The 22,996-nt window shown below is 42.2% G+C and overlaps 1 protein-coding gene across 7 annotated transcripts in view; it reads left to right on the top strand.

Moving 5' to 3' along the window:
* Positions 1–22,679, top strand: part of sorcs1 (sortilin-related VPS10 domain containing receptor 1) — a 163,740-nt gene extending 141,061 nt beyond the window's left edge. Inside the window, exons 16-30 of one of the 7 annotated variants that reach the window (XM_081611729.1) lie at positions 615–748; positions 3,334–3,447; positions 4,878–5,049; positions 6,606–6,792; positions 7,320–7,453; positions 9,286–9,412; positions 10,312–10,424; positions 12,303–12,437; positions 15,854–15,953; positions 16,115–16,199; positions 16,350–16,455; positions 16,835–16,988; positions 17,085–17,140; positions 18,682–21,435; positions 21,591–22,679. In XM_081611729.1, coding sequence (XP_081467855.1) covers positions 615–748; positions 3,334–3,447; positions 4,878–5,049; positions 6,606–6,792; positions 7,320–7,453; positions 9,286–9,412; positions 10,312–10,424; positions 12,303–12,437; positions 15,854–15,953; positions 16,115–16,179 — 1,281 coding nt within the window. In that variant the 3' untranslated portion in view covers positions 16,180–16,199; positions 16,350–16,455; positions 16,835–16,988; ... (1 more) ...; positions 18,682–21,435; positions 21,591–22,679. Of the gene's footprint in view, positions 1–614; positions 749–3,333; positions 3,448–4,877; positions 5,050–6,605; positions 6,793–7,319; positions 7,454–9,285; positions 9,413–10,311; positions 10,425–12,302; positions 12,438–15,853; positions 15,954–16,114; positions 16,200–16,349; positions 16,989–17,084; positions 17,141–18,681; positions 21,436–21,590 lie in introns of those variants that run through there. The other 6 variants (XM_008422152.3, XM_008422146.3, XM_081611723.1 and 3 more) reach the window with 6 other exon arrangements.
* The last annotated feature ends 317 nt before the right edge of the window (positions 22,680–22,996 follow it).

Here is a 22,996-nt window from a genome sequence, read left to right as displayed (position 1 = left end):
GACCCTGACCCTCCACCCGTCCTGCTCTGTTTCATCAACCTGCTGGACCTGAAACCGAGCCACACACTCAGAGCAAGCCTTTATTCACGGCCCGCTTCTGTAAACGGCTCAGACACCCATATGTTCAGAGCGGAGTGGTGATCAAACCAGGAAGCATGGAAGATGACAAGAGTCCGGGCCAATTATGGAGCCAGACTGGCTGAGAGCATCTGCAGAGAAACAAACAGAGGAAGAGGTGGAACTAGAGAAGTTTCAGCTTTTCATCGTCAGAACCTGGGAGTCTATTTGTGATACAATCCTGTTTCTTTGACATCTCACTACTGACACCTGCTGCATGGAGGCGGGATGTCGAGTGAAACCGGAGGCTCGGGTCGTTTTTTAATCCTCAGCTGATTCAGTCACTCAGAATAAATCAAAAAATGTTTGGCAGATTGAGGTTCATCATCAGATTACATCAATATTAGTGAATAAATCTAAAATGGAGCCCCAGTAGGGTTGCAGTTACAGACGATGCTGATGTATTTCTGTTTGCATCATTTAAATCATTTCCTCCTGGTTTTTAAATGAATGTTTGTGTGATTTTCCTGTGGTCCGTTTTCTGACCTGCTCGGCAGGGTGAGCCGTGTCTGATGGGCGTGAAGAGAATCTACCGGAAGCTGAAGCCGACCTCCAGGTGCGTCATGGGAAAGACGTACTCCGTGGCGATGACCTCGGCTCCCTGCGACTGCACGGAGGCGGACTTCGAGTGGTCAGTGCTGACCTCAGTTCATCCCCTTTACATCTAATAATCTTTCCTTATTCTCAATGCGTGGTTTATTGTTTTATTTTTGGATTTCATTTGCTAAATTTTTGTCAAATTTAATGTTGGTGATCTCAGCCAGAACACAAACAGAAAAGTCCCACATAAAAAAATAAGTACTTATGTTCAAAAAACATTTGAACATATTTTAGACACTTTTAGTGTTTAATGAGTAAGTTTAAAAATAAAATACTTTATTTTTAAAAGGAACACAATCTTGGTTTACTATTTAGTTATTAATTTCATATCATAGCAACACATCATAAATACATACTTTTTCTCATCCTGACCAATCAAAGCCGGGGGGCGGGGCTAATCCTGCTCAGGTTTTCATAATTGGTCTAAAGTTCACTTCACTAACCAATCAGATATCTGGGTTGAAGAGAGTCACAGTTTATTAATTCATTTCTTTAATCAGGACGTTGTCCACCTTGGACAGGTCACCAGTCCTTCACAAGCCAACACAGGACATGTACACACACGCACGCACGCACGCACACACACACACACACACACACACACACACACACACACACACACACACACACACACACACACACACACACACACTTAAACGATTAAAAAAACTAAAAAATAAAGATTAATGTCAGAATAAATGGAGGCAAAATTCCCTACATTTTAACTCATCAGTGAGATGCTGTAATGCTAAAAACATATTTTCTCTAGAAGCAACAAACCAATAAATATTTACTCAATCAAATGCCCATAATCATTTCCATCACAGGCCTTCTGGCAGTCCTGCTCTAAATGCTTATGAAATAATATTTAATGTAAAACCCATATAGGAAAAAATGCTTCCACAGAAAAATGATAACAGATCTAAGCTGTAAATCTGTAAATCTAGATCACTTCAGTGCTGCTAACTTTTACTTTTTCACTTCATTTTCACACATAAATATTTAGGCTGAGAGACTGAAAAACACTTTCCTGCATTTCTTCCTCAACATGGTTAAAACCTAAGCATGAACTTAGATGTTGTTTCATTTTGTACACATGGTGACTGTTTACTCTGAAGGCCTGTAGATTTTACAATAATGCTCCACCTCCATCACTAATCAAACACTGGATGTTTCTGTGAATAAATGAGATTTTTGGAAACGTGTGAAACACCTTCTGCAGTTGTTGACCAAGAGATTTTTGTCTCAGTTTGGCTCCCTGTAAAAAACAGGATCAGGGGATAAACAGTTGCCATCCTGCAGATTAGAAATGCATATCAGCCTTGGCACATCCTCACGCTGTTTGCACTAATGTGTGAATATTTCTGCTTTTGTGTGTGAGAGAGAGAAAAAGTGGAGGAGCCAACGTGTTTTTCACTCTCAGACATTTTATTGATTCTACTTTAATGTTTGCCATCGTTCACGTCTTGAAGGACAAAGTGTTCAGAGATAAAACGATCCTTCACAGCCATTTTTGCAGCAGCGACCCTTAATGTCAGGAAGATGTCGGTTTATCTGCATCCAGATGAAAACTGCTTTCTCTCACTGTTTAATTGCATTCATTTTTTTCATGCTTTGGTCCCAAATCTGCAGGCCTCTGGAGGAGGCAGCTCCTGCAATAAGCTTCATCAGGACCATAAATCACGGCGCCTAATAGCTTTCATTAACAATCACAACACTTCTGCATCTGTGTGCATGTCGCTCTAATTGGGGCAATTTGTCCCCATCAGTTTGGGGACACAGAGCTGCTCTGCCTTTTAATTTGTAGCACAAACACCTAATGGGCTGGTATCTGCAGTCTGAAACACAGAGGGGTTCCTCACCATCACTGATGTCACAGCATCAGAAACATGTTTATTATACCTGCAGCTTTGACGCCAGCAGGCTCTTATATTGACACATTTTCTTGATGACATGTAGCTCATCGCAGTTCACAGGTTTCCATTCCTGAACACGTTGAGGTTTGGACTTTGACTAGACCGTTACACCTAATCTTCTGTTGTAGATTTGCTGCTGCGTTTGGAGTCATCATCCTTCTGGTTCACTGAGTGAACCATGATGGGAGTTCATGGTTCACTCAGTGGTTGCCATGTGACCAGGTTCTGTGGCTTTAAGACCCCAATCATCACCCTTCCACCTCCATGCCAGCTGGTGATGACGTAGCGAGGGTATTCAATCGGCCCATAGCCTTAATGGATCTGTGACTCAAACTCAACTGAACACGATGAAAATGTCTCTGTGTGATTCTAATGTTTGCTGTGCAGGAAAATCGCTCTAGAACAAAACAACTTAGATTATACGAGATTAAATCGTCCCAACACAACAAATTCAATATCTGTGTCCAACTTAGCTTTGAATGAATTTAAGACTTTTTAAGGATGCACAAACACTGTTAAATGTTTCCCACTTGTGAGTAATTTTTATCTGTTCTTAGATTACGTCATGAGTTCTTCTGTGGTGAAATCTCTCGTGTATTTTGAAAACGTCTTAATATGATTAAAATAATTGGTAAAATAATTTTTATTGGAATGTTTCCGTTGCTTCTGATCGGATCACCGTCTGTCGGTGTCATTGCAGTGATTACGGCTATGAGAGGCGGAGTGATGGGAAGTGCAGCCCCGCCTTCTGGTTCCATCCGTCCTCCATGTCCCGCAGCTGCACCACGGGGATGACGTTCCTCAACAGCACGGGGTAAACATGACCAGCATCGGATCGGAATCAGGAAGTTCATTAGTTAGTTAATTAGAACATCACAGCTAAAAGCCGGAGATGAATGAAACACAAGAGTTGGAAAAACTTTTGAACATAATTTTATCTGAAGCCCAAAATGGAGTGATTATCTAAACAGTGTCAAATTGCCGTCCTGGAGGGTTTTGGACGTGTTCCTGGTCCAACACACACAGTCTAATCGACTGGGTTGCTTCCTCAGCATGTTGTCAGGTTCTGCAGGTTGTAGTAATTATTCGGATCAGGTGTGCTAAAGCAGAGAAACATCAGGACGTCGGCCCTGGAGGACCAGGACATCAGTTTACTGATTGGGCTGATTGATGTCTGTAAAACAAGAAAAATGAGTTTTCAACATGATAATTCATAACAACACAGAACCGGTTCTGCTGATGGCGCCTTAAAGTGATGCAGAGCAGCAGCTATCAGGACAACGGAGGAGGAAACGTGTCTGCAGCAAAACTTTGTTTCTAACTAAAGCAAACAGTCAGAAGGACAAACTGAAGTAAACAGAACATGTTGGCAGGAAAACAGGAAACAGAATGTGAAGGAGAATCAACTAAGGTGAAGTTTAATAAATAATCATAGTGAATAAATACTGTGTGATGACCAACGACAGGAAGACAGAACCTCATCGGTTCTCACTGGTTTAAATGTCTTTTTACTCATATTTAAAGATGATAGGTTTATATTTATATTTTAACTTTCTGAACTTTTCTAAACGGCGTAAAGCAGGTGCCTGTTAAAAAGGTAAATGATCAAATGTTACTGAGATCAGGCATTTTTGTGTACATGAAATTATAAACATCAAAAAGACAAGCTGGTGATATTTAAAACAATAAAAACTGGAAAACAACGTGGAACATCTGGTAGTTAATGGTTAAATAAGAGTTAGTTATGATTAAATAGGAGTGAGTTAATGGTTAACCAGGAGTTAGTTCATAGTTAAGTAACGCTTAATTAATGGTAAAAGAAGAACCAGGTTTTCAGTCATGTCAGAGTTAGTTGTTAGTTAAATAAGAGTTAGTTATGGTTAAATAGGACTTGGTTAATTATTTAAAAAGTCAGTAATTAGGTAAATAAGAGTTAGTTGATGTTAACTAAAAGTTAATTAATGGTTAGCTAAGACATAGTTCATGTTACGTAACAGTGGTAAAAAATAACACATTTTTAGTTTTTAACAGCTTTTTAATGATTAAATAAGAGTTAGTGGGTAAGTAAGAGAGAGTTTTGGTACAAATAAGTTAGTTGCCAGTTAAATGAGCATTCAAAGCTTTTGTTTTGCCAAGAAAACGTAATTTAAATAGATAAACAAGGTTTGGAGATAGAGCTGCATATTACTGTTTCCATGTGGACATGGTCAGATGGTGTCTGTCCCCCCATCTGTCCCCCACCAGCTACAGGAAGGTGGTGTCCAATAACTGCACAGCTGGAGTGATAGCAGAGTACACGGCCCGGCGACAGCACTGCCCCGTCCAGGCTCCCAAAGGCCTCCACCTGGTCACCAGCGAGGGCCGGCTGACCGCCACGCTGGGCGCCAACGTCACCTTCCTGGTTTTCCTGGAGGAGGTGAGGCGTCCCCACCAGCTGCTGAGTCATTTCACTCAGCAGGGGAAGGAATTTAAATAAACCTTTTACAATCATAAAGTCAATCTGTGAATGTCACCCACGGGGCCCACTGCTTCATCACGTCCAAGAAAATGTTCCTGGCCAAGCCGTTTCTATGGAGACCAAAAGTCTTTGGTCGAACTGAAATGCTGTTATTTTCACACTCGGTTCTGGTTCAGAACAAAGAATGGACCTAAACGTTTCAAAATCAAAGAGCTTCGGATCGAAATCATCAACCAGGAAGAGCAGACAGCGGAAAGAGCACAAGTTTATTTTCTAACTAGAGTTTCCATTTAATCTGATTTTCTAAACTTCAGTCAAGTAAGACACCAACATGAATTCATCACTTCAGGCATGTGGGGATGAAGGCTCCTTCCTTTGGATTTTCAACTCACTGCTGCCACTTCAACGTTACCCAAAAGAAAATTTCACATTTAAAAAAAATGAAATCCAGCAGTTCAGTTTTCCACTCCAATTCTTTTTGTGCTCAGGAGAGTCAGAGTATATTTATTCACTTATATTTGGTCCTTTGTGCTCTGAACACTGAGCGTGTTTTACTGGACGGAAAGGAAAACTTTGTAGTGTAAAAGTTTATTCTTTGTTTAAACGAAAGGAATCAAGTTATTGGCTTACACAGAGCAGAGTCTGAACCTTCATTAAGATTAAAAACATCTTTTATAATCGAAGGTGAAATTCAAAAACCTGTTTTATTTAGATGAACTCTTCGATGATGAATGGAAAGTACAGCAGAAAAGTGCTGCTGAGTGAAACTGAGTTTTAAACGCAACAGGAAGATTAATTTGCCAATTTCTCCCCTTTCAAATGGAATCGTTGTAAACGGCACCAGAGCGTCACGGTTTATTTACGTTTGTATTTCTTTTTTACTGGAATAGTGAGAACAACTCAGGTCGTCTTCACAGAACGTCGTAGTTGCAGCTCAGCCTCTCTGACGTCACACAGTAGGAAATATTGGCTGGTTCTGCTGTAAAATGCTTTGATCCATATCTGGACCCGGTTAAAAACAGGAGAATGAGTCCAAACTGCTCTGACTGGGTTTCTCACACTCAGAATAACGTGGATATTATCCAATCAGAGGTTCTTAATGACCATTTTGTAAGTCTGGTTTTTGATTCAAACCTGATTAATTAATTATTGACTCTGTAGTTACATTGATTAGAATTTAAATTGAGTCCCTTCACTAGTTATTTTTTTTGCAATCTAAAGTAACACTTAGATTTATAAAGTGCTGTTTCAATGTTTCTTAGTTTTAAAGGTACATTTCAGTAAATCATTGTAAACACTAAGATGTACCGAAACAACAAGTTTTACATGTGATCTTAAAGAATTAAAAAATGTCCAGATTTATGGTAAATTAGAAAGTTTCCTCCTATTAGATGCACCATGCCGTCTGACAGGCTCTGTGTTTAAAGCAAAGTGAATCCGGGCAGCAGATGCGTTTTTATCGTGAGGAGAACATGAATCCTGCAGATTAAAGCTGAAGTGTTTGTCCTGCGCAGGGGGACGGAGCGAGGACCAGCATCACGGTGGACTTTGGAGATGGTCACGCTCTGACCTACTCCAACGTGAGCTCCATCGAGGACGGCATCAAGCACATCTACAAATCCGTGGGAATCTATCGGGTGACGGCCACCGGGGAGAACAGCCTCGGTTCTGAGACCGCCACGCTCTTCCTGCACGTCACATGTGAGTTTTTATTAAAAATAACACAAAAAACAACCTCTGCTTTCATTCACAGAGGACTGTCCTCCATTTCTCTAATCTTTCCCACTCTTTATCACCTTGTGTGGAATTGCTGCTGTCACTTCACCGCGTTCGGGGCTTTATCTCCTCAGAACCCGTCCAGAACCGAACAAACAAACAAACAGAGATAGAACAAACCTCATTACGCTTCCTCCCCAGTCAGCTGCTGCCTCGTATGGATGAGGCCTGGAAACTTCTGCTCCCTAACAGATGTAAAAGGAACCGACTTCCTGATCAGGGAGCCCGCCGCCCCCGCCGCCGAGCTGCCCGCCGTGTGACACAGAGCCACTGCAGACCCCAGAGGGCGGCAGAGGAAAACAACCCACAGATGGCAGCCATTGGTTCAGACGCAGCAGAGAATTCTGGGCTAATTTCTTCTCTCCATTTGAGCTAATAAAGTTGTTTGTGAGTTTCGCATGTAGCAGCAGAGCGTGGAGTTCACTCCGTGATGCATGTGTGTGTCTGAACAGGTCAGCTGGAGCACATCCATCTCTCTGCTCCCTTTGTGGTGGTGAGGAACAAGGAAGTGAACCTGACCGCCGTTCTGCATCCCAGCCAAGTGGGAACGGTCACCTACATCTGGTGGATCGGAAATAACACCGAGGTACGGCGAGCGCTGCTTCTCTCGGTGTCCGTTTGTAATTAAGAAGTAGGTTGCTGACTCTGTTGTTCCGTGCAGCTATATTTGTTGGCGCCGGCTGCAGAAAATCGAGGCCTTGTTAATCAGCACTGATAACAGTTGCAGAATGTGCTGATGAACCATAAGCTTAAAGTGTCTCGATTGCTAAGTTATGGAGAGTCTGCATGCAGAGCAGAGCAGAGCAGAGCGGAGTGGAGTGGAGGTCCGGTCAGCAGCAGGAGGTCTTTGACCCGTTTTAACATCCTGATGGCTTCAGCCTGCAACCAGCTATCAGCAGCATCTCAGGGTGTGTAAACTGTGATATCAGCTCATGTTCAAAAACAGAAAAACTCCAAAGTGAATGGAGTTTTCCATACAGACGCACAGCAGGTCAGTTGGAACCACCAGAATGAGTTCTGTTTGCTAAATGAGAGACGAATCAAACCAGTACAGACGAGATGGGAAAGTCCAGTCATCACATCATTCAGGAAAGAGACAAACTCTGGGAAGTGAACCAGACGTGAAGGGACATGATGTTCTGGAGGCAGAACATTAACTAACATTAACAAACATTAACTAACATTAACTAACATTAACTAACATTAACAAACATTAACTAACATTAACTAACATTAACAAACATTAACAAACATTAACTAACATTAACAAACATTAACTAACATTAAGACATTACAGCTTTGGCACAGAAGAGACTTACAGATCGATGGTTCTCAGAAAATTACTGAGAATGTGGAACCTGGGGGCAGGAGAACCTGGAGGACCTGGAGAACCTGGAGGACCTAGAGAACCTGGAAGACCAGGTGGACCTGGAGGACGTGGAGGACCAGGTGGACCTGGAGGACCTGATGAACCTGGAAGACCTGGAGGACCTGGTGGACCTGGAGAACCTGGGGGACCTGGAAGACCAGGTGGACCTGGAGGATGTGGAGGACCAGGTGGACCTGGAGGACTTGATGAACCTGGAAGACCTGGAGGACCTGGTGGACCTGGAGAGCCTGGGGGACCTGGAGAACCTGAAGGACCAGGTGGACCTGGAGAACCTGGTGGACCTGGAAGACCAGGTGGACCTGGAGGACCGCATGAACCTGGAAGACCTGGAGGACCTGGTGGACCTGGAGAACCTGGAGGACCTGGAGAACCTGGAGGACCTAGAGAACCTGGAAGACCAGGTGGACCTGGAGAACCCGGGGACCTGGAAGATCTGGTGGACCTGGTGGACCTGGAGGACCTGGTGGACCTGGAGGACGTGGTGGACCTGGAGAACCTGGTGGACCTGGAGGACCTGGTGGACCTATGATGACATCATCACAAAGTCAGACAGAAAATATTGGAAAAGTTAGTTTGATGGTTTTATTCCATTAGTATCTGAAATCATTTGAAAACTATGTTTTGTGTTTAGGAGAGAAATCTCTAGTCCAACAGAACCAGAACCTCTGTGTGTCTGGCCCGGGTCAAGCGGACCGCTCCGGCCGTCTGGCTCTCTGTTGAGTGAAAGTGTTTGTGTTGGGATCAGGACGGCCGGTTCTGTCAGCCGAGTCCGTTTCACCGCCTGCAGGATGAACAGAGACGTTGGTTCTGATGTCAGTCCGTCCTGCTGGGCTTCCTTACAGAGCCGTGGCAACCGGCTGCTGATGGCCGAGTCTCAGGGGAACGCTCGGACTGACTGGCTCTGCGTGTGTGTGTGTGTGTGTGTGTGTGTGTGTGTGTGTGTGTGTGTGTGTGTGTGTGTGTGTGTGTGTGTGTGTGTGTATGTGTGTGTGTGTGTGTGTGTGTGTGTGTGCGTGTGTGTCCTCCAGCAGCCTGTTATCACCCTGGAGGGAAGCGTGGCGTGTACGTTCTCCAGGGAAGGGATCAACACAGTCACGGTGCAGGTGTCTGCTGGGAACGCCATCCTGCAGGACAGGAAAACTATCGCTGTCCACGGTGAGTTGAGGCTGTGAACAAGACGTCACAGCAAGCTGCCTTTCTGCCAGCAGGAGGCGCCACCATCACCTCACACACTCCAGCTGCTTTTGTTAATATTCCCTGAGCAGCCACTGATCTACAGGCTTCAGTTTGGTTGATTACAGTGTAAACAGTCTGTTAATGTCTGATAAAATCAGGAATCCAGCACTGCCCCTCCCTCACCTGTTGCTCCTCGCTCCGCTAAGCTAGCTGGCTAACTCAGGGCTCCTTTGCTCTTCGCTCACTTACAAGGCAGAGAGTTTGGAAATACTTCTGGCTGTAATAAGTAAAGTCATGTAATAAAGTAATAAATTAATGACATGGAAACTAAAATCTTAAGATAAAACTGCATGCTCTGAATCAGAGATCTCATTTGCTGAGTTTTATGTTTTTTGACCAATTTAAATAATAAGTTGAACTTGATAACTGTGACCAATTGAAATCAATGTGCAATTGGACTAAATGGACTTTTTATTGTAGTTTTATTTGTATTTATTTTTCCTTTATTTTACCAAGGAAATTAGTTGAGAACAAATTCTAATTTTCAACATCAATGTTCTCATCAGAACATCAGAGAAAACAAAAGAATCAACATATTTTCTCCTAATCCAGCTGTTTTTAAATGCACACTGAAATGTAGTGTGGATTTTACTGAGTTAAAGTCGATTTATGGTTTTTGATTGATGTACAAATAATTGTAATTACCTTATTAACATTTTTGTCAAGTCCCACCAATAGTTCTGACAGTTTTCTGTGACATCAAGACCTGAATTCAGGGGAAAAAACTGATGATTTCCTTTAGAAAAATGTTACTTGATGAGGAGCTGAAGCTGAAAAAGGTCCGTGAAAAATCCTCACATCATGTTTGCTTCGTGCAGAATATTTCCGATCCCACCTGCTGGCCTTCTCCTCGAACCTGGACGAACACAACCCGGACGTGGCTGAGTGGAGGCAGGACGTGAGCCGGGTGATCCGGAACGCTCTGATCCAGGTGAGGCTCGCTCTCCCAGCTGCTGCTTCCTGCTGCTCAGGTTGGACTTTTACCCTGGTAAATGGTCAGGAGGAGAACTGGGGAGGTGGAAGTAATGCTGGAGCAGGTGAACGCTGTGAGAGTTCAGGACCGGACCCAATAAACATCAGAACTCCTGACCCGAGGAGACGCTGGCAGATGAGCCAAACAGTCAGGTGGAAGAAATGACTCCAGCTCACATGTCAGACACGGAGTCGGACTCATTAACCGGTTCTTCACACTTCCTGAGGATTCCGATATATTCCCGATTCTTCGGAAGCAGCTCTCTGCCTCTTGCATCATCCTTTCACACTTTTTGATCCTGTAAAATCAAAATTGATGTCAGAAATACATCCATCTCTCCAATCCTCACTGAGCACGCCTGGCTTGTCATTTCTTTCTGACATGATTATTTTTTATGTTTTTATTATTGTTATTCCTGGTGACAGCCTCAGCCTTGAAGGCGGAACGCAGCGAGAGGAAAAACTGAGATGAAAATCTGATGTGATGACTCTCTGTTGAGTGATCACTGAGGCTGAAGCTCAGAGGGAAGTGGAGGAAGAAGCAGCGCCTCCTGCAGGAGGCAGTGGTCATTTCCTCTTCTCTTTATTGATTCGTTTTACACCGATGTAAAAGGGATGTTATTAATTTTTACATTATTTAACTGAGAACTGAAGTTCACAAAGATGTTTGACTTAAAATGAGTCAGTTATCTTCATCCTTACTGGCAACAACCTTAGAAAAAAAAAATCCACATTCAGAAATTATTGTTTTAACTGAATAATTACAAACCTCACTTATGATCACCCCTTGTGTGAATCCTTTGAACAACCTTCGTTTTAGTCTCTGTTGATCTTGCTGGGTGTTTTGGATATTTATCCTGCTACAGTTTCATTTTTCCGTTTCCAGGTTTTTTATGTAAAGTTTCCTGGCGTCTCTAAGGAAGTGTCTAAATTCAGGGCTGCATCCTTCAAGGCCGGTTATGTCACAGCGATGAGACAAAAGCTGTGCAGGATCGGAGGCTCCGCCAGTCATAGTTTTCTCCTTTTTTTCCACATTCGAAGGACGAGTGCGGAGGATCCTTCTCTGCCTGCTCAGTCCTAAGATTCATTGCCGTCCACCATTTTTAGAGCAAACGGACGAAGAAGTACAGTTTTAAATATGTCTGTTAAAATCTGGCAGTAAGTTAGAACCCAAAGCTGTTTGAGATCCATTTTTACCTGCTCATCTTATGTTGAACTGTTAGCTGTTAACGTTTTAGATGTGTCCACCAGATGGCGCTATTTGCTTTTATGTTATTCAAAGACTGTAAAAAACGTCACTTCTTTGGTTCCCACCAGTAAAAAACAGAAACCATAAGATGTGACGTTGCATGTTGTATTTCATCTTTGTATATTTTGTCTCATTATATTTTTAGGATGTGTTGATTTTCTGAAGACATTTTTGTTGGTAGTATCTAATCTTTACATAATGATTTAAATGTGTTTCCAATCACTGATTGATCAGAATGGTTTTTATAACAAACGTAGCAATAGTTCAACCTGGTTCCTGAACTGCATCCCTCATTAAAAGCCTTCAGTTCTCATAAACTCTCATTTTCTGCTCCGTCTCCCTCAGGATATTTCTTATTATTTCAGTAAATAACTGAAAACTAAAGCAGTTTTAAATAATTCAGATGTCTAAAAATACAACCAAAACATTTTCAGCAGTTTTTGGAGCGCAGACATTTTGTTTAATGACAGTCATGATTTCACAGGATGGTTTCTGACGGAGCTCGGTTGGATTATCCTCTGATGAAGCCCAGCAGGTTTTAATCTGAGGTTCTGATCCGAGCGGCTCCTGACTCTGGTCTCCTTGCAGGCGACAGGCGTACGGGAGGACCTGCTCCTGGTCACCGTCCTGCCAGGTCTACCAACAGCAGCCGAGTTTTTCCTGCTGCCTGACAAGCAGCTGACCGAGGGGAAAGCGGAGAAGAGCTCGGCTCATTTAGATCAGGTGAGGCGGCAGCGTCGTCCTCCAGCCTCTGAGTGGGCGGACGGATGTCACCTTGTTATCCTCGTTCTAACTTTAACACAACACACGGCTGCAGATCGTCTGTTCCTGCTTTGTGACTCACTGACAGTCTTTTCATAGCAGCAGCTTGTCCAGTAATGGCTCCTGAAAATGTAAACCTGCAGCTTCAAGTTCCTATTCCCCACCAGCAGATGTCACTGTTAATCTGCTGGAGAATTTATTTTTCTAGGAGTCTAATTTTGGAAAATGCTTGAAGAATCGACTAATCAATAAGCCTGACAAGTATTATGAGCGAAAGGACTGACTTTTAAACTTACATGATGTTGGGGGGAGCAGAGAGAGAAATGTTCTGCACCAATCGACGTGAAGCAGAGCTGCTCAGTCTAACCTAACGGATGATGATCGATGTTAATGCCAGGAAGAATCCATGGATAGAAATCCTCCATTTTTCCCCTTCTTCCTCCCTCCTGCTTGATCTTCTGGAAAGTTCCCCCTCCCTCCAAGCCGGCCATAAATCTTCATTCAAGGCTGGCGTCCTTAAAGTGCGGAGTTGGCTCCGCTTGTTAGAATGTAAAACAGATTTCACTGACCCCAGAATGCAAGCGGTGAGAAAGTAATTAGTCAAAGCACGGACTAAATTTAAACAGCACAAAGGGGAGCATGAAGGAGTACAGGAATTACTCATATCACAATTAATTTAGCAAATGAGGCAGATAAGATAAATGAAGTCTCTGCAGCAGAGAGAGAGGAAGTGTTTGCTTTAATTATGCAGCTCCTTATTGGCTTCTTTTATGAATATGATTTAAAAACAGCAACACTTCATTTGTAGATTGTGTAGGAGCTCCGATGAAGAGGTCTGTCTGTGTGGATCAGCTGGGATGGTTCTCCAGTTTAGCTCCGGGTCGCGGTAACCTTCCCAGGTTGGATCCCCGTTCATCTGACTGAAAGCAGAGATCAAGCTGCCTGCGCTGCATTTATGCATCATGGAGGAAAAGGTCCTGCAGACAAAGACTCCTACATAAACAGGAGCGCTCACATGTGTGGGCAGGTCAGGGCCGCGCTGATACGGCTCGGTATTTAAAGTGCATTCAGCGTTACGACCATTTCAGAGGCTGCAGGAACGTTCTCCAGGTCAGAGCTGATGAACGTCGTGCTGCACGTTTTTATTTCACGTTTTTGTCCACTTCATTTGACCGTCTCAGGAAAAGCAGGTTTGTGGAGGCTGTTTTCAGGATGAGGCTGTCTTCATAAACTCTGCTTGAGTCGGTGCTTCAGCATCAACAGGCGGGTTTCTCATGGGACTGGATGGAAATTAGCATCTGGCTAAATCCAGAGTGTTTACTGCAATTTCTGTGGATTTATTAATGTACCTTATTCCATTCAAATAAAATCAAGTCCAATAATAATCACTTTGTATTATTAGTCTTACACTAATAATTCTAAGTGATTATTAGTGGACTTGAGTGTATTTACTTTTTAATTTTCTAATATTTTTTCACCACTGGGGACATTTAATGATGATTTCAACTAATTCTTGACCTTTAAATGATTGAGTTGTATTCTAACACCAGTGAGCCTCTCAAGCATTTCTAAATAAAAATGTGATTTTCACAGTTTATTTGTAGACCTAAAATAAAAAAAGATAAAATAACGAGTTTCCAGCTAAAGTAAAGTTGAAGTGAAAACACAATTGTCTTTTCCAGGGGTTCTCTAAGTCTCTTGAGGGGTATGAATCCTTCTGAGCACCATTTTAGTCGACAGTGTGAGAAACATTTTGATGCTGATTCAGTAGAATATTGTTAATTTTACACCCTTGATCCTGATGCACCTGCTCTACTGAGAATTAGCAGAAATGGGTCTCCTACTTTAGAACCTCCCAACTAGTGTTTGAATCCTAGACTCACAGGAGCTTCAGCTCCAATAAACTGATTCCTAATGATCTGTTTGCCGGAAACTCTGCATTTCTCCTGCAAACTTTAAAGTGACAGAAACTGTAAAACAAAGGTGGGTTCTGTAAGTGTCCTGGTACTGGAGCGTTATTGGGTTTTACTGGGTTTATAACAAGCCCAACTTGTCTTGTTGCAGAAGAGTCTGGGGATCTGACAGCACTTGCACATGAAGCTTGAAATGGTTAATGTGTAGAAACACTGAAACCTGGATAAGAAATGCGTGTTGAACTTTTGATTTAGTTTCAAACTGGAATGAAAACAATCAGTCAGACTAGCTGAGCCTTTTCATCCATCCTAGCAGCTTTTTCAACACATTCACACTTTATTAGTTTCCTTTTCCTCCAACCTGTTTTTATCTTTCACTTTTCAGTCAGATTTTGCATCTGGTGTTATGGGAGCTAAAATCCTACTTTCCTGTCAGTCAAACTGTGTTGGTATTTCTCATTGATTCATCTAAATAAATGGGAACACGTTGTCTCCTAGCGACAGAGCGCTGGCTACAAAGAGCCTAAAGATTTAATGCAGCGTCCTCTTCGACACTTCAACTGAACTGAAGCCACTTTAAGTAAAATGTGTGAAATTGCATCAATCTACTGCTGTGACTGAGTCCGTATGATGAAAACAATGTAAATGCTTGTTTTAGACAACATGCTGGGTGATGATATTTACTTTCATCTAAAATTGCATAAATTGTATCTCAGGTATTGCAGGGACACAGACAGAAGCATCACATCTCTGTGGAGAGAGATTCAAACTTCTTCTCAACATTTCAGTCGCCTGCTGACATCCGACTGAATCCGACTGAATCCGACTGAATCCGACTGAATCCGACTGAATCAGACTGAATCCGAATGAATCCGACTGAATCTGTAAAACCGGCTGAACCTCCTGCACCTTCAACTGTTTCACTTAAATTACCATAAACCTTCACAATAATGCTCTAAAAATATATGAACGTTCGTGGTTGAAACACTGCGGTGTCTAAAACAATCAGGAATATAGCTGGTTGATGAAACACCAAAGAAAGGCTGGATGTAGACGGCGTGTCTGAAACCTGCTGGAGTTTGCACCGAGGATGGAAAGAATTGTTTTTATTTGTTCTTTTATTCTCCTTTTTAAATAGCAATATTCAATATGACCAAGGAGAGAATTTGTGTTTCAATACCTTTTGTATTTATTTGACGTCAGTAAAATAATATTTTCATATTTGTTCAGTTTTCCTGAGATGCTTAAAGTTGTTTTTGCCTCTTTTATCCAAAAAGGCTGTTTAACTTTTAAAAGTAAATGTTTAAAATCGAAAATAATGTGATTCCTTCAGATCTCACTTAACAGGACCAAGAGACTAAAGACTGACCAAAATATCTATTTGTTTTATCTGGTGGTCGACATGAAACAAGACAGGCGTGTTTCCATAGCAACCAGCCCAGGTCATGTGTTTTCTGCCTCCAGCTCTCTGACCTCCTGCTGAACGCCTTGAATCAGAACCTGGTCCAGTTCACGCTGCGGCCGGGGGTCCAGGTCACCGTGTACGCCGCTCACCTGTCGGCAGGTAAGGCCGCCGTCCGCCTGCTCACCGTGTACCTTCAGCACAAACATGAAGCATGTGGCCAAGCTCAGCGGACAGTCAGGTTTATATTTCATATTTTTATTGCCCCACCCCCTCTCGACTAATAACTCCACCCCTGTGTCTGATTGGCTCCCACCATGTAGCTACACAGAGACATTCAGAGACGTATGTGTGCCTCTTCCTTTTGGGGATGCTGCTACTGTCCTAAAGGGGCTTTTAAGCTAAAGAGTAAGAGAAGTCCATATATTAAACCGATTCATCACATGGGTCTCATTTCTGTTCACTGCTCGTTGCATGAGGCAGCAGGCTGCTAATACACCTCCTCTAACTCTGCTGTGTTGTTCACGCGCTGCGGTGGCTGTCTCCCTGTCTCTGCAGCGCCCCTGGTGGACACCAGCGAGAACCACAGTGGCTCTGCCATGCTAATGCTGCTCTCTGTAGTGGTTGCGGGTTTAGCTGTGTTTGTCATCTACAAATTTAAGAGGTAAAGTTTTCCTGAAGCTCGACACACAAACAGCTGACAGCTGCTGATCAGGTCATCGCTCACAAAAAGAAATGTCAGCCGGCCTTCAGGATGAAGGCCTGTAAATGGAGGCGGCTGACCTTTCTGAAATGTTAAACCGTGTTTCCTTGCTGAGGCGGCGTTCAGTGAAGGGTCATGAAGATTTATAGACGAGAAGAAGCAAAATGATACATTTATTAGCCTCAACAGGTTTTATATCTGCTGAATCCCATCCAGACGCTGGTTGACATGGAGCAAACATTCAGTTAACGGTTGCTGAAACCAGTCCGATCCATCATGTGCTCCTGGTAGCTTCCTCTCTCTTTCCGTCTGCCTCACTGTAAATCTTTCCTCAAGGAAGATCCCAGGCCTCAACGTCTATGCGCAGATGCAGAACGACAAAGAACCAGAAGTGATGAGTCCAGCCAATCCCTCAGAGGCCACGCCCAGCTCACCGCAGGACTTGGTGCCTTCTCTGGAGATTCTGGACACCGAGTTGAACTCGCGGCCCATCGGTGAGTGACCTTTGACCTGACCCGAGCCTCCCGTCTCATCTCACGGCTGCTTCCCCCCGTCCTGCCGCTCATCCTGTGCTTTCTGTCGTTTCTCAGTGAAGTGGTCCAGACTGCAGGAGAACTAGACATAAACAGATCAGAGGCTGTTAGTGGTACGGTCAACACGCTGTCCTGTCCTCAGACTCACAGCCTCACCTAATACGGAATGATATGAGTGCCAACACTTCTTACTAAACGCTTTCTGTAAAATCACAAAATTAAGTTTGAAAACACTAAGTGTTTATTGATTATGTCATTATTTATTTTTCATTTATGTGTTTGATTATTTTAATGTCAACTTTTGTTTCTTGGATTTACAAATTTTTTTTAAACTTTGTCTTTTTCTGACTTTTATTTTTTAACTACATTTTAACGTATTAAATATTTTATTTAGTTTTTATTTCTCATTAATCAATTAATTATTCTAATCAGCTGCTCCTAGATATAATAAACAAAAATTGATTATCCATCATATCAACTGTCTGACCATAAAAGGAGCAAACATCCTTCCTGCTGCACAGCATCTGAATCCAGAGGGAGAAATTATCCCGACATTCAATGAACCAGAAAATGATCAAAGTTTAGGAGAAGATCCAATCAGCATGATGTTCAGAAACGGTCCAGCTTTTAGTTTATGTCCAGAGTAACTGCAGAACTTTAATGTTTTAATAGGAGCATCATTTCAGATTTCATGCCTCATCTGTCTGAGTTTGTTCTGACTTATCATCCATCAGTTCTTCCTGTGAAGAGTTGATTGTATCTCTGAGATTCAGTCCTGACGACATTTCTGGTCGACACAAAATGTCACTTGTTGCATTTTCAGTTTTTCTGCCATTGGTTTGCATTTTTAGATCATCCTGCAGAGTGATCAAAGTAAGAACAAAAACTCTCTTCTCTTCAGTTAAGTTCTCCTCATCCTTCTTCTGAGGATCTGAGACGTCCACAGAAAAGCTTCTTCTGTTTCCCTCCAATTGTAACAACAGTCATTGTCCCACTTCAGCTTCATCAGAACCCGGACATGGAGTCCAAACGGCAGCGTTTGTCCCGGAGTGGAAACTGTGATGTGGTTTTGCTGTTGTCTTAACATCTTCTTCTTCTTCTCTGAATGGCCTTTCAGACCGTGTAGATACAGGATGTGGATGATGACTCTCAGGTTTAGGCATCATCTTAAGGTTCAATCTGGGTTTAACTCACATATTTCACACCAATTCTGTTGAACTTATTTCATGATTTCACACAAGGAAGCAACATGTTGGAGGAATTACCTTCAACAAAAAGTGAAGTGTGCCAACAGCTTTTCAACTAGCGTTGAAGCTCTTTGAAATATTTAACAAAAAAATCTACAATTAACTTTTTATTTTCCACACAACAGTTTAATCTGCAACGATGAAAGCAAAGCTATACAAGACTGATTATTACTGAAAAGTTCATTTATTCCAGTAACTTCATCTGATTATCGATTTTTTTCGACAAAGTTGGATGTTTTCAAGGATGTATTTTGGTTAGTGTAGATCATGATTTAAAACTAAAACAAAAACCATTTTATTGATGAAGTATTTAACGTTTGTTTAGAGGTCTTTATTTTCTGAGCCTGTAAATGATGATACGTTGGTTTGTGTTGATCTGTGCTCTGTCTGCTCTGCTCTCCCCTCAGGATGTATGAAACCTCATGTACATGTGAAATTCTCCACAGAACTCCCCACATACATCGTCTGAACTCTGGACTGACGCCTCCAGCTTCCATCATGGATTTGATCTTACTTTTGTTTTGATTTTGGTTTGGATCTCGATGGTTTGGAGCTTTACACCTGTGCATGTTGGAGCCGGATGACACTCACTGCTCTGCTGGAAGCAGAAGAAACTGTACAGGTTTTGTTTTCTTCTCGTTTCTCCTTCATGTTTTAAAAGAAACATGTTCAGACTTGAGTTTGTTTCTGAGTCGGAGGATCGCCAGCATGAAAGTTTGGGATTTTCTCACATCCTGGATCAGTTTGCTGCTTTCTGATGCAAACAGCAGACGGTGTATTATTTATTCATATAAAATACTTTCATGAAGTACGATATGGAAGTGAGTGACACATTTATTTTGTAAATTATGAATGTCTATGTTAGAACTTTGTGTATTTTAATAACAAATGTACTAAAAAGAGACACTGTTATAAAATATGACTCGGCTATTTCAAAGCTTTTGATCTACTGTCCTCAAAAAGCTGATTTATGGCACAAAGCAGGTTTTCTACAGAAATATTCTGCTTTTATTTTGGCTTTTACAACAACGTTGAGTTTTCAGGATTAATTTAAGCCTTCATGTTTGTCGCCTCTGCTCATGTTGATGACACCTGCCAGTTTGTAAAAAGCTCCGTGCTTCAGAACCTCCTTCCCACAGCCGGCCCACAGCCTTCAGCAGAGCTTTCATGAGCAAAGATCAAACCGTGTGTGTGGATGGCGTCGATGGCGCCGGTGGTCCTGGAATGACCGCAGGAGGCCAAGTGGAGCTTATCGAGACCCGCGTAGAAAAGCGGGACCTGGACTGAGATCCAGCTGCTTTGCAGGAGAAGTTAAAGAGCTGGAAACACAGAGACAGATGGAAGTAAGGCGAAGCATTAGGAGGGCGACTGCTTGAATACTTAATGTGGCCCGTCGAGCTCAAGGTTGGTGACACATCTGGGTTAATGTGACCCGCTGCAGCGAGGCGGGCCGGCCGTCTTCATCCCGGCTCATTGGGACATGCTGCAGGAGCGCAGCAGCTGCAGCTGCAGGGCGCCGCGGTCGGCTCGGACCAGACACATGGAAACGCCTGATTGATGCTTTCACAGGTTCTGAGGCAACGCAGCCGGACCCGGTTAGAACATTTTTAAACCAATGTTAGGTCCAAACAAAGCTTTTCCATGTACCACACCGTGGAAAAGTATTCAGATCCCTGGAAATGTCCTTATTTTGTCACATTACAAACATAACAGTCAGTATTTTCTTCCAGCTCTATGTGATGGATCAACACAAAGTGAAAGTTTGTGGACTTTGGAATGAAACAGCTTCACAGTTCACTGAGGGTTTTACTCACCTGCAGACGCTTTCTGGCACATTATTCTTTGCAAATTAGTTTAAAGCTCCATCAGATTGGATGAAAAGCTTCTGAGAACATCTATTTAAAGCACTGAGCTTTGACTAGGCCTTTCTAGCACCTACATTTCTCTTGCCTTTGGCTGCATGTTTGGGGTCAAAGACCTGCTGGAAGAATCTCCTCCCCAGTCTGAAGTCTTTCTCCAACAGTGATACTTCCTGTATTTTCCAGGCCTGCTGATGAAAGCCTCCCCAAAGTATGATGCTGCCACCTCCATGTTTCCAGGAGTGGATGTTCATGGTGGTGATCCTTTTGCGTGTTGACCAGAAGGTTTTGCACATCCCCTCCTTCCATGTTCACCATGTCTCCATCATGGCTGAGGTGAACTGAAAGCAGAACTTTTTCTGCTCCTGTTCCATTAAAGTCTGATTAGTGGAGCGTTCCACTTGTATTTGTCCTGTCACCAGGTTCTCCCACCTGAGCGCTGATCCCTGCAGATCCTCCAGAGTTATCTAATAAACGCTCTCAGTGCCCAGTCCAGTTGAGACGACATTCAGCACTGGCTCACTATAACTAGGTCTGAAGGGAGTCAGTTGCTTCATGCTTGTCAGAATTTTATTTGAAGAAGTTTTTTATAATTAAATAACTTTCCATTCATTAGTCAAGCATTACTTTGTGTTGGTCTGTTTCATAAAGTCTTGAAAAGACGTCTGTGTTTGTAACACCGACATGTTGATGTGTCGCGGTGTGAAGTTTGCAAAGTGCTGCAGATGAAGAACAGTGAAGGACGTCTCAGCTGTTACTGCAGCTTTAAGAAGAGCCTTGGTTCCCATCAGGAAGTCTTGGAGACGATTGGCCCAGACGTTCAGGAAATGAGCTAAACACCTGCTGGGAGAACAGGAAGTTGGTCTGACTTTGGATAAACTAGGTTCTAACCTGGGAGAGTTATCTAAAACTGAGATAAAATGAGTTTGGTTGTATCCACAGGCCTAAACTATTGGGTTTTACTTCTGGTTCGAAAACAGAAGTATGAAGTCACTGAGGTCAGTCTGGGTGTTTTAACCAATAAGTATGGAAAATATCATTGATTTTTATTTTCATGAAGAAAAACAAGTTCATTACTTGAGGTTGGGTTTTGGTTTGTGATCTACTGCTGTGGTAATGAGATTAAAACCGATGGAAGAGCAAACACTGGACCAACATGGATCCGTCAGGTTGTTTCAGATTGACCACATATTGTTCTTATTCACAATTATCTACGTTGAAAATTAGCTTTTTGCTCACATATGTTGTTCAAATGTATCCTTAATGTTTAAACTCAGTCTGATCAATTTTGATGAATTACATGTTATATATATATATATATATATATATATATATATATATATATATATATATATATATATATATATATATATATATATATATGAGAGAGAGAGAGATTGAATATAAATTCAAACAAGACAAATTTGATTTAATGTTTGTGGCCAGTTTCTCTGCAGTTTGTTTTTTCTAAGGCTTTTACCTGTTGATACAGATCTGATGATAAATATTTTATATTTAAAACCCACTTAAATCTCAAAATTCTCAAAATGTTCTAATAATAATATTTAAATGATTCCTCCTGTTTTTTTGTCTTCTGCCTTCTCCTGCTTTTTTCCACTGTTTGACGTTTTTCTGTCTCATGATCAATGGACTGTACCAGGCCAATAGTTGCACCCCAACCCGTTGTTCTATGGACCCGTAGCTGGAGCTGGACCAGTTGGCCGGTTTGGGTTGGTAGTATGGAACAAGCTATCCAACTGACCCGAGTCGCAGTGACCCGAGTCGCAGTGACCCGAGTCGCAGTGACCCGAGCCGCAGTGACCCGAGCCACAGCGCTCAGTGGAAATGAGGCATTTATGAGTCATTGTGAAAATAATGGATCAGTAGAAGCTGTAAAGGTGACACTGATGTCACCTTTCATACTTTAGTTTTAGGCTCGGTTTACTTCCTCGCTTTGTTTTTTAATCTGAGGTTCCAGGACCAGGTCTGTAGTTTTTTTCCCGACGTCTTGTTGTGTTTGAGTCATTTATTCTGGTATGTTTTTTGTTTTGTTTATTTTTTGGTGGAAAAAGAAAATCAGAACAAAATAACATTTTACTTCCTTGCAGTTCACTTTATTTTATGACCAACTTTTGTACAGTAGGGATGTAAACAGTCGTTGTTTTAACCTGAACCATCATGTCAGTCTGGAGCAGTGGTGCAAAACGGGAGAGTCTGAATCCCAACCAGAAGAGAGCTCTGCTTGGAGACGTCTGAAGGTCGGCCTGCTTCCTGGCTCAGCTGAGCTGGGATGTGTGAGCGCTGTGGGAAACATCACGGAGCTCTAGACCCAACCCTCACCATCTCCTCCTTGCAGAATTAGCAAGATTATTATTTTTGTAGAGAAATATGAATAATAATCCAAAAAATAAAGTTTTATTACTGTACAGCTTTTGTATGAGAACAGACGGTAAGATGTTCAAGTGTTTCTGTTTGACCTCAACTGTGCTGTGTGTAATTTTTTAATGCATTTACAATCATTTATTAAATGGAAAGAAGTCTGTTAACTGTTCCTGTGTTTTTTGGGGGGATTTTCTTTTATGATTTTCTGTCTTAGTTGTAAAAGTTTTAATGTTTTTCCAATCAGAGTGAATCATGGGCTTCATGTTCTAATGCAGCTGTAATAACTAGTGTGCATCAGAAACAGTTTTGTTTTTGTCATTTCTCATCATATTTTAAAAATCCTAAACTTAAACTAATAGCATGCAGTGCCAGTTTATATCGCCAGGTGGCAGACTTGTCATTTAGATCGTTTCAATTAGAACGAAGAGATCAATAAATGGATCAATTAACTTTCAGGTTCAGTCAGAATTGGTCACTAAAC

Source organism: Poecilia reticulata, chromosome 1 (assembly GCF_904066995.2).
Source record: "Poecilia reticulata chromosome 1, P_reticulata-male-v2, whole genome shotgun sequence".
Classification (NCBI taxonomy): domain Eukaryota; kingdom Metazoa; phylum Chordata; class Actinopteri; order Cyprinodontiformes; family Poeciliidae; genus Poecilia; species Poecilia reticulata.
This window is presented reverse-complemented; position numbering and strand designations above follow the sequence as displayed.